The sequence below is a fragment of the Triturus cristatus genome, chromosome 7 (genome assembly GCF_964204655.1).
Source record: "Triturus cristatus chromosome 7, aTriCri1.1, whole genome shotgun sequence".
NCBI classification, from domain to species: domain Eukaryota; kingdom Metazoa; phylum Chordata; class Amphibia; order Caudata; family Salamandridae; genus Triturus; species Triturus cristatus.
This window is the reverse complement of record NC_140590.1, coordinates 169,752,958-169,765,415: the sequence shown is the minus strand read 5'-3', so window position 1 is coordinate 169,765,415 and position 12,458 is coordinate 169,752,958. Positions and strand designations below refer to the sequence as shown.

At 43.2% G+C, this 12,458-nt stretch overlaps 1 protein-coding gene across 1 annotated transcript in view; it reads right to left on the bottom strand.

The window, feature by feature from the left end:
• The window catches only part of LOC146809140 (IgGFc-binding protein-like), a 129,372-nt gene that overhangs the window by 96,274 nt on the left and 20,640 nt on the right, over positions 1-12,458 (bottom strand). The window contains exon 4 of the mRNA XM_085614830.1: positions 8,247-8,820. Within this exon, the coding sequence (XP_085470956.1) occupies positions 8,247-8,820 (574 nt within the window). The remainder of the gene's footprint in view (positions 1-8,246; positions 8,821-12,458) is intronic.

The following is a 12,458-nucleotide window of genomic DNA, read 5'->3' as shown; positions in this document are numbered from 1 at the left end:
GGTGATTAAAATAAATAAAAGGGGTCTTTTAGGAGTATTATGGTCCTAGGACCCTAGTGCCGACATGTTTCAGTCCAAAAAGGGGGCCAAAAAATGGTCCAGGACTTTCTTCAGGGCAAAAAAGTAACTCCCCTATGTGAGTGTAATTACTCGTGATGGGGTGTCCCTATCCTGTCAGTATGGTGAGGGCAGAGTAGCTGCTCCACGTGATATAATTAAGAGTGGATGTATGTTAACTGCCAGGCTCCATCCAAGTCGGGGAGGTTGGCTGCGTCTCACAGGACCAGAAGGCTAGATTGGGCGGTCTTATTTAAGATCGGTCGCCCTGCCTGCTACCTGTTTGGTTCTGGTCCTCGGCAGGGCGACCGATCTTAAATAAGACCGCCCAATCTAGCCTTCTGGTCCTGTGAGACGCAGCCAACCTCCCCGACTTGGATGGAGCCTGGCAGTTAACATACATCCACTCTTAATTATATCACGTGGAGCAGCTACTCTGCCCTCACCATACTGACAGGATAGGGACACCCCATCACAAGTAATTACACTCACATAGGGGAGTTACTTTTTTGCCCTGAAGAAAGTCCTGGACCATTTTTTGGCCCCCTTTTTGGACTGAAACATGTCGGCACTAGGGTCCTAGGACCATAATACTCCTAAAAGACCCCTTTTATTTATTTTAATCACCCAGACAGACCCAAGAATAAAGGGATACTGGGGATCTGCCTGCGGTATTTTATTTAGCTAACTCCCTCTGCCGAAAAACATATTACAAGCACTCCCAACACTGTGGTCGAGCCCACCCGGACTTCTAGGGGTCTGGGTGACCCGATGATGAAGCATGACACCACTAGGGTGTGTGAGGGTAACTTAAAGAAATACTTAGTTTCCCCACGACCACGGTTGTATTAGGCACAACCTTATCTTAGGAGTTCTCATTTCTCCCCCCCTTCCTTTATCTTGTTAGATCTCTTCTCAGATCTGTTAGAGTATTTTTTGTGTACATGGAGTTGTATCATACCTACTTCACCGTGCCACAACAGATGTTAGCATTGATTGTACATTAATCCTGAGTGAGCGATGCACGGCACCAAAACGGATATATTGTGGACGACGGCTTCTACTGAGTGAAATTGTTGTGGCAGGAAGATGATTGCCCTCGGGCCACCCGGTTTCATGACTAGATCAGCATTGGGAGGCTTGACCACACACTTGCCAAGGTGTGCTGCCACCTTGGAAAGGGGATAAGCCTTTCTAGCTTGAGTGCGCCTCCAGAATGGAGGAGACTAACACACTCATGGCTGAGATCTAACTAAGATGTAACAACAATGGGAAGCCCATTATAGGAATTAAATGGCAGTGAGAAATTATGTAAATTGAATACATTATATAGTCTAGGTGATATCTATCTGGATCATCTTTTAACAAAGGCAAGGGTGTTAATATTCACCATGGAAGCATCACAGGAATGCCTTACCCACTTGTACGTGTCAAACCATTGTGTATTGCATACATATTGTCAAGTTACATTATAAAGCGTTGTAATACGTTGCCATTCATACACATCATTAAATCCCTTCATTGTAGATTGCAGGCAGTATATCCATTGCATTCCCTGATCAAAAGCATTCCGGCGATCTTACCTCCTCTCGAATCAAGTTTTAATGGCTCCAACACTTGCCATTTAATACCACCTTTAGGGCCTCATGTAGGTAGCCAAATACCGGTCGGTAACGGCCGATTTTCGGTAATTATACCGTTACCGACCGGTATTTTGGCTATTGGTATGTAGGGGGACAAATTTTGGATTCGGAATTTACCGAATCGGTAATGAGGCATACCTTCCCCTCAATGGGAAAGTATGCCTCATTACCGAATCGGTAAATACCGATTCGGTAATTACCGAATTGTAACGAATCGGTAAAAATTACCGACTCATTACCTACATACGAGTTACCACTTCTTAAATACCGATTCGGTACGGCTCGGTATTTAAGAAGTGGTAACTGGTATGCTACCTACATGAGGCCCTTAGTGTGTCTCGTTTAAACAGTGGCGCACAATCCACCTTCCATCTGACACGACTCTGATGTTTACATATTCTCTGTTGTAAAATCTGCATGGTTTGCCCACAGACAATACTTTGCAGATGACATAAGTTACATTCTTTGCATTGCACTTCGAGTGCAGCATTAACTGGTACTTTGTGATCCAACATACTATACTTTTGTGCTTACAGTGACTTAACACACTGGGGTTTATGACACCTTTTAACAGGAGGAAGGCCTCAGTGTTTCGTGATGGTCTGTGCTCTGAGCCCCCACCCAGTGGACATGCATCACATGGTTCTTCACACTGTCGTTACATTTGAAGGCATAAAAGGGAGCTTATTGTTAGTCCCCTCTCTCGGGTGCCAATGTCTTCTAACAATCTTCTGGATAGAGTTACTCGTAGTATTGATGGTGGTCACTATTACTATCTGTTCATTCTGTGACCTTCTTCTCTTTTGGCTTCAGTAGGGATCCTCTATAACTAGAACGTCTCTGCTTAAGTGCCTGGCATAGCCACCTTCTTGAGTAACCTCTCTTTCTTATCTTGATTGGCAGGAAGTCTGCTTCTCTGGAGTCAGATGCTAAGGATCTGCCCATAGGGAAATCCCCCCTCAGAGACCTTCCCTGGTAGCTGTTATATTTCAAAGAGGGAAGTGGTGCCTGTGTTTTTTTTGTATAATGTGGTATAGAGAGTCTGTTTAATTAAAAGGTCCAGATAATTGATCTCATTTACTGTGACAAATATTTGGCCAATTGGAGAACTCGTACAGCTTGTTCATTTCATCATTCCATATCATAAACATTTAATCTGTGTACACCCTTAACCAGGCCTTTGGTTTGACGGTAGCGCCATTGGGAAAAGTGACAGGTGTTGACATAGGTATAATTGAAGTATTGGATCCTGCCATATTGGAAACAGGGTTGGGCTGGCCTATAGGGCGATCAGGCAATGTCTGATGGGCTGGTCTGACAGGTTAGTATACGGCTGGTTGTCTGGCTGTTTGTGGGCCGGTTTTATGATCTGCTGGGCCCGTGTTTAAGCTCAAATCCGTGAAGTCTTCCATACCTTGCAAAAGATTCATACAGTGTGTCTTTAAACTTTCAAAGCTGTCTCAGTTTGCAAACATGGACCCCTCTTTTAGATATCTAATTCACCAAAAGGAGACGCTTTTATTTTGCTGCCTATGCCTGGTTACAGTCCCAATTCAACGCTGATGAAGTAGACCTGCAGAGGACAACGGGGTCTCCATAGAATACCAGGTGGAAATGAAAGAGATATATTTTACAAGATACACCACACAAGGCAGCAATAGTACTAACAAGGCCTATTTAGAGAATAATAACACTCTAGTGACATCTTACCTCAGAAATGTCACAGAGATCAACGGAATAGTCTATTGATGAATAAGACAGAAAAAGTTCTGCTATGCTTTAAAAGGAAAACTTACAAAAAAAGATGCAAGGCCCACACCTTATGAGCATGAATGATTTAGTACAAGGAAAATAGGGAGGCCACCAGCTCGTCTTCACGGATTGTACATACTACCAAAAACTAGCTTGCAAAGATTTAATAAAAGGAGAAGTACAATTTATTGAACTGTCTGTGATTTATTGAATTAATAAAGTTTAAAAAAAGTTCAAGATGCCAGATTTCTCATCTATTTTCTTTTCCTCAGGGCTATAGAACGTTTAGTGCTGGCGGTGCAGAATTCTCTGGATCTATACTGGTTGGGGGGTGGGTGGGAATGGTACAGGATGACCTACTGCTTTAACTTATTCAGCAAGTTTGATATACCACCTAATGGTGGGAGAGCATCTGAATATAAAGTTAACAAAAATAAATAGAAGATGTTGCTGTTAGAAATCAATAGGACAGACAAGGGCTGTACTAGAGAAAGTAGCCCTTTTAGCATCATGGAAGTAATCATTATTACCTGCTTTTCCTTAATCAGAGCACTTCAGAAGATTCTCCCATTGCTTCCTATCTCTTGTAGAGCATTGGTGGTACGAAGGGCGATACTAAGCAGACGGTACTATTGCAATGCCCTACTGCTAGGAGCCCCGAACTACTTAATCAGGTGGCTCCAGAGAGATCACGCAGTGGCAGCTAAATTGGTCCTGAATAGGCCAAGAATATTCTCTGTACCCTGGTCTCTGAAAGATTTCCATTGGCTACTATTAACACAAAGAATGATGCTTAGGTCCCTTTGCATCGTTTTTAAATCCCTCCATGGCACTGGACCCGCCCCCTTGCAGGAGTGAATAAAATGGAATGCCCCCAAAAGGAGCTTATGCTCCTCCTCAGCCGAGATAGCCAGGGTGGGCGGGTTTAGAAAGACTAGGCTAGGAGGACGAGCGTTCATGATTGAAGCAGCTCGACTATGGAATGATCTTCTAGCTGCCCTGAGACTCTCTGCTTATCTTTTACATTTTAGAAAAGGGCTTAAAACTTGGCTTTTTCCAAAAAGCTGGAGCGTGTTTTAGGACGTTTTAACCCAGTACTATACAGCTGAGTAATGTCACTTGGCATGTTATCCCCTTACTCACCCACCATCTAGGGTGCCAGGATACCTGTTAGGCGGTAGTGCACTTTATAAATAAGCCAAATTATAAATAAGCCAAAATATTAAAAGATTTAAGTATATTGTAATACAAAATAATGGTATGAGTTCAAAAATATAATTTTTAGATTGTTTTATATAAAATAATTATTAATATTTGTAACAAATTTTAATATTTTAGTTTAATACAGCATTATTTCCTATAGGGTTTTATTTTAAGTCCCTATTATTTTCTATGGCATGATGTTGCAGTACCAGTGGTTTGCCATGTGTGGTGCTGAACTTACTCCAGCTCTGAACTCGGGTTACCTATTACTGTTTTTTGTCCCTTTTTGGCTGTAGCAACTTTAGAAGTAGTGATTGAGAATAGCAAAGGCATACTCTTCAGTGGATGGGTGCAATAACTCTCCAACCCGTTCTAAACCCCTCCTTAATGCGCCTTTGACATAAAACCCCTATGGCCTGACTCAATTTCAAGTTGACCCCGGCGCCATTTCAGACAATGGAAGGCACCATTTTAGATAATGAAGGCCGCATTGTTCTCTATTTTTGCAGTATCATTGTTATGTCTGCCATTTGACAGAGATGTCATCTGACCTTATCTTTCTAAGAACTGTAAAAGTGTCAGGTCATTCGGCTAATGACACAGATCTTACACCTGATGTGACTTCAGTCTGGGACAAGTGTCTACTTATCACCATGTCAAGGACAAATGATAACAAGTTCAGACATGTAACTAAAATAGTGCAGTCTAAATTGACGTCCTCTAAACTATATGTTTATAAGGAAACATTTGGAACACACACCTTGATGCACATAATCTATGTCAGACATTCCTAAACTTATGTCAGAAATTCCAATCTCAGTTAAGATTTAGTGTAAAAAGACTGTTAATTGTGCACTTGTCAGGAGAGGTTCTTCACCTAGATTGTCCCAAAAGATTGTTCAACTGCCTCACCCAATGCCAGTACACTTTAAAGATACTACATCTCGCCCAGTGCTGATAAAACCAAGTCCCAGAGGAAGGCTGCTACCGCAACATCTGCTTATGGGAACACTGCCTTCCTGCCTCCACTTATAACGACAGCTCTCGCTGTCAACAAGGTATGCAGTGTGCCGCTCCTCCCTCAACAACTGTAGGCTGCACGTTGTTCTGTCTGCCATGCTCGCTTAGTGCAGTGCATAGAAGTAGGTTTAGGGTGTTAGAGTTTAGATGACATTTTAACCATGTTATAGATGTTAATCTCATTCTTGCTGCGATAAATGCTTTTCTTCAAAAGTGTTTATTCTGTTAATAGAGTGAATAACAAAATTGATTTGCTTCTGTAACCATGGTGCTCCTTGTTAGTAGCACAGAAGCAAAAACTCTACTTCAAGAATGTATTGGTTGGGGTTCTGTGGGGCTAAGAAATCTGTCTTTCACTTTCAGTATTGGTTAAATTCACTTGTTTCACCCATGGGTGAGAAAGCAACCCTAGTAGAACTACGCCAAAGTTGTAGTTTAAGATATACTGGTGGAGGAGTGTGGCTCAATGGTTAGAGCGGCAGACCCTGAAGCAGAGTTCTGGCCAGGGACCAGGGTTCAATTCCTGCCTTGGCGGGGCTCGGGCTCAATTTCCTCGGACCTGTCTATTCTCCACTCGGTGCCTATTCTAATCACGGGCCCCACGCTGCAACTCTGGGCAATAGCTTGCTTAGCCTCCACACCGGCCCCAACAGCGCTAAGGATGCCTGGCTTCACCCTGGGGGTGCCCAGGAGTGGACACTTCACAGGGAAAGCCAGGTGGGGTTCCACAGCAGTATGAGTATCAGCGCCAGGAAACTGCAAAGGCGACACCGCAAGGTGGCCGTCTGGTGACAGTGCGCTCTATAAGTACCTTGACATTTACATTTGACATTTATGCTCTAAATCCTCCCGTTTAGTTCTAAGTATGCCCCAAATTTACTACCAAGTAGTAAACTGTCATGTGTGAATCTCTCCCCTTAGAAAAGATAGGATAGGTGAATATGGAGATTTGTATGCGTATGATTGTGGATAGCATTTTTTGACACTTTAGTAGTACTAATGTAGTACTACTAATCATACTACAAAATGCAGTTTTTGAACAGGCCCCAATGTCATTATCCATGGCGAAAGTTCCAATTGTTTTAACATCACACATCCAAAATATGTCTGGCATTGTCTTAAGAGTTACTGGCCAATAATGTATCGGATCATTCCTGAATCCCTTCTTGAAGAGTGGGATAATTTCTGCTCCAAGTTAGATGGATGGAACTGTGCCATGTTGAATGACAATATCGAAGAGAGCTGTCAAATATGGGGCCCAGACAATTGATTAGGATATAAACAGATCTAATGGAATCAAATCTAGCACAGAAGAATTTCCACTGCTTTGAATACAAATAGTTGTGGATCTTTCTTTCAATGTAAAGGTTAAAGCAGTGAAAATGATACCATCACCATGGCCTGAATTCCTTAAACTCCCAGCTGCACCCCTCAAGTCACACATTGTACACACAGAATCACTAACATTTCACACGACACTGCGCAGTAACCAAAAATGACTAGTGTAGGAGAAGATTCTAAAAGGAGTGAAGAAACTCTGAATAAGATTTGAAACCATTTAACACAAAAGATTATTAATTCTGAAATTGAAGCGGTGTTTGTGTTTATGTGGAAACTAAGCAAAAGGCAGAGGAGTGCTGCATAGGGTCAAAGACACGCCTTAAGCCAATAAGTGATAGGAGAGGGGGCTGTTTTGGAGATGGTTAATGCATTGTGATGTAGTGTTCTGTAAAGAGGCTTATCTTCAGCTCTTTCCTGTATGGGAGCTGTTTTAGTGGATACATGGTTGTTCTAGACACTGGGTACATAGATGTAAAAGACCAGCTCTCTTGGTTTTTCTTTTTTACAATGCTTAGTCTGTAGTCTGATGGTGCCGAGGACCATCAGAGATTGTTAACTTGTCTGCAAGATAAGCAAGGGTGCAGGTCGTGATGGCTTCATAAATGATGCAGCCGGTTTTGAAGAAGGATGGCACGAGCATCGGGGATCCAATGGATTCTATGCGGATGGCGGTGATGGGATCATTTTTCTTCAGGCCTTTGATGTAACATACTTAAAAAGAGCGTTGATTTAAAGTCAGGAGTGAGTGAATGAATGACATCATGTTTTTCAAGGCACCATCATTTTGAGCCATTTTGGCACCTTTAAAAACAGGTCAGTCAATCCTATCTATGCTGAAAAGACAAATAAGAACCTGCATACTGCAGAGTGGATCCAAAAATAAGGACACATGTTTTAAAAGATTTGTTCAGTGTGTAATTTTGGATGTAATTTGTATGGGGTGAAGGACGTTTATCTTTGATGATGTGTTAGACTGAAGTCCTATGGAATTGCAATATTTTATGAAATGTAATAATATTGTATTGTTTAAAAGACCATAGTCTGATATTTTTTTATATTACTACTACTACTACAACCACTGCTCCTATGTTTTTCAGTGCCCTACCCACGGTTGCCATCCACTGACTCTCCAAATGCCAGTTCACGATTGCTGGATTTACAAATATTTACCGAAGGCAGACAGAGGACAGAGGCATCATGAACAGTGATAATCATTATGAGAGTACTCACCACAGCCAGAGGCACTTCTCCAGTCCTCTATCGGGTTGCCCCTGTTCTGGCATGCTACGGAATAGGTGGTGAAAGTCTGGCACAAGCTAACGAGATACCCATTGCTCAAGGACAAGTCACGGGCACAGGCCTTGAGAAAGGGCTGAGGGTTGATCTGAGAGTAGCAGAGCCTGAAGGGTCCAGTGGTGGCGTCAGCCAAAAGGCCACAGAATTCCAGAGCCTCGTATTTCCGGGCAAGTTCAGCATCGGCTTCTGGGCATGCTCCGTTGCAGTCATCGCTGCAAGGGGTGTCCGCATCAGTCGTCTTCCAGCTACTTCCCAGCTCTGCCGCGTTCGCAGCCTGCTCTCCAGACGGCATCATAAAGTCATCGTTGGGGTCCTGGTTGTTGTTCCCACACATCCCGCACACATTCCCGCGGAAGGCTGGTGGCACTTTGACTATTATGAAGGTCTTCCAGTCGTAGAGCACCTGCAGGCCGTAGGAGGTCTCCAGCACAGCATACTGGCCTTGCTGATATACCTTCAGCGCTCCATCCTTGAGACTGATGGGTAAGGGTCCCCTCTGATTATCCACCTGAGCAAAAAAAAAATCCCAGTCCCACAGTTAGAAATACCCATATTGAGCACACGCACAGTTTTGCATTCCAATCAAATCAATGATCCACTCACACACAGACCTTGGCCCTGCCTCCCACCCCTCCTTGCAAAGCCTTCCAAGGTCCCCCTCTGCTGGGGTGCTCTAGTCCTAAATCAAAAGAAGCAGCTTCTTTCACTTTCAGTAGAGAAATGCACTGAGCAATCAAGCATCAGTTAGAGTAAGGCGGTAAAAGAACACAGGCTACAAAATGCTGAATGTTCCATCCTCACTAACCCACCAAACAGCATGTATGGGGAATGGGGAGGCGTCGGAGGGGTTGGGATGTTTGCTGTTGTGGAAGTCCTTGTGAGGGATCTGCTTCTGGCAAGAATGTCATGGGAGGGGCCTCTCAGTTGGGGTGCTCCCTCCAGCTGCATTCCTGCTGGTGTCCTTTCAGTTTCGGTTTGGCATGTAACACAGGGCAGTACCGGACAGAAACAAAATCAGAAATGTCCCCCCAACTCTGTCCAGAGAAATATCTCGAACTGTGGTTGACATTAGTTATTTCGCTTTTTTAATTTCAAAATGCTTTATTGAATTTTGAGGAAAGAAAAAGAAATATAGGAAAAAAGAAACAATCTCAACAACAAATTTGAAAGCATCACCAGTGGTATAATATGTCATTCTAATTGGGTTGTACATATGACAGCATATCAAATTGATAAATAAAAAATCATCATTGATACCGGTGGTTAACGTCATTTTATAGGACAAATTCAAAAAAAGAAATGTGCATGCTAATGTATAAACGGTTTGTAATTGTAGCAATTAAGAAGCAATAAACGTATATGATAATGTGATATAAAATTCTGCTAGCTACAAGAAAGGAGTGGACTAAATGGAAGTAAAACAAATAAAGAGAAAAAGAAACAAAAACTAAAAAATACCTCGAAAACAGAAGAAAAAGGAAGTAGCCATCCTACGATTTGTGGATTTAAAAAACCGGGAAAGGCAGAAAGATGTGGCAATCAACAATTGGCACAATGTGGAGAAGCATCACTCGTTCAAAGCAATGATTGACTAGATGGAGAGAGTTAGGGAGGTTTGATCTCCTCCCGTTACATGTCACGTTTGTGCCAAATGGGGGAGTAAGCTGATAGCCAAGGACACTGCTGTGCTAAGATCCTATATTCTCCCCTGGTTTTGTAATGAAGCCATTCCTACCATGTGTTACTGAAAGTGCTACATGCCAGGATCAACAACAATTTCCCAGCAAGCCTTAGGTGCAGATAACATTTAAATGGCGGTCTTCCGATTTATTCATAGGGCAATAGACAGAAAGAGTAGCAAAGTACAGAATCACCTCCTCTGTCCAGCAGCAAGGAACCGATGCCTCACCCCCCCTGTTAGTAAGGGACTGACGCCTCACCTCCCCTGCTAGTAAGGGACTGATGCCTCACCTCCCCTGCTAGTAAGGGACCGATGCCTCACCTCCCCTGTTAGTAAGGGACTGATGCCTCACCTCCCCTGCTAGTAAGGGACCGATGCCTCACCTCCCCTGCTAGTAAGGGACTGATGCCTCACCTCCCCTGCTAGTAAGGGACCGATGCCTCACCTCCCCTGTTAGTAAGGGACTGATGCCTCACCTCCCCTGCTAGTAAGGGACCGATGCCTCACCTCCCCTGTTAGTAAGGGACTGATGCCTCACCTCCCCTGTTAGTAAGGGACTGATGCCTCACCTCCCCTGTGAGTAAGGGACTGACGCATCACCTCTCCTGCTAGTAAGGAATCAACACATTATGAGGCATATTATCAAGCCAGGTGATAAAATTATCGCCGCTTTAACGGCAGAAAACTGCCGCTAAAACGGAGATAATGGGCTTGATAATATGCTCTATGGAATTCCAATTGAAGCCCATGTTAAATGTGAATGACGTTTAACATGGGCTTCAATTGGAATTCCATAGAGCATATTATCAAGCCCATTATCGCCGGCTTGATAATATGCCCCAACGTGATTTCCAGTGCTTCACCTCCCCTGCACTAAAGTGATACTTCGACTTGTGTATGTTGGATTTTTGTTGTTTTGGTCTTTATTCAGATAAATATTGCCTATTGTTCTAAACTGGTGTGGTGTCCTTTTGTGGTGTCTTCCCTGTGTGACTGTGCATGCATGTACAAATGCTTTACAAATTGCCTCTGTGAGAAGCATGGCTGCTCATGCCAAGCTACAAGGAGGGTACGCAGGGGTCATCTTAGCTGTGCAATCAACCTTACCCTGACTAGAATGAGGGCCCCTACTTGGGCAGGGTGCAAATCACTGACAACTAGAGTCCCCATTTCTAACATAACTGATAAGTTGATTAACCACATCCGAAAACAAAAAAAGCTGTCCATCTTTATGAATGTTCCAGAATTCAATAAAATACATAATAATGTTAAGTTATAATGTTGCTTTGGAGTTATGAAGGAGAGATATTCAACAATATGACGACATACTGAAATTTATGCGAAGAGGCAGGAGGCACAGGTGAAAGCCAATGGTTAAAAAGAACACAACTGCAGCCACACTGAAGGGCAGATTTACTAAGTTCTCACCCAGCGCAGCCACCAAGAAGTCTGCGCTGTATTGCGTGGGAAGGAGGAGCAGAAGAGCCCTGTATTTGCAGAAATATGGCACTGGCCTCCCCTCTCCCTAGCGCCGCTGCTGAAATTTGCATTTGTGCGTTGCGCACACACCTTTGCACCAAAGTGCAAGGGAGTCTGCATGAGTCTAGCGTAGGTTTTGTACTGGAAGTGAGTTCTTCCAGTAAAAAAGGCTTTGCTTAGACTAACTTTAAAACTTTTCCCACTTTGTATGTGTGCTGTAAAATGCAGCACACAATCAAAGCCGGAAAAAAGATGGGGGAGAAGTAAATGCATTTCTCCGTGATAGCGCCTTTCTGAAATGGGCGCTCTTTTTTGCTGCAAAATCTTGTCTCCCTTTTTGTGTAAATAGGGTTTTGTGTCAAATACCTTGGATAGTTGCATGCAAACGCCTATGCACCATCATGAAACCCCCCCTTGTTTAACCACGGTGTTAAATATTAGAAAATATATCCCTAACTGTGCAGTCTATGTAGCCTGACCTATTATGTGGTCGGCATCGAGAGCAGCTGATGATAAGTAAGGGCTGTTGCAAAGGCCCTTTCGCCATCTAGATGTATGTATTATAATGTATTCATTTCGTGGAAGCTTGAGGACTTCACCAGATGAAGCTGTGTCTAAAAAACCATGGCCAACATTGCTGGTGCAGTTATTTTTCTTAGCCATTAGATGTCAGTAGAGACCGAGTAAGAAAAATAAATGGTTCTTTTCTTAAAGCCGAAAACGATTCTGTTATAGTTTCTAGTCTGCCAATTTAACATTTTTTTTTGTAGATTAACCATCACTCAGAGTTAGAGTTTAATAATATGTATGTCATTCTGGAGAGCACCAATATAGTTCTAGTTCAAAGTGCCTCAAAGACACCTCCTCCGTGGGTAAAAAAGAGAGACTGCCCTTTTAAACAAGAGCCACTGCCTTTTTAAACAGGGCTGGCCTGGGTACCCAGAGCAGCCCTGGCACATTTTGACAGACTAGCCCCCATACGGGGT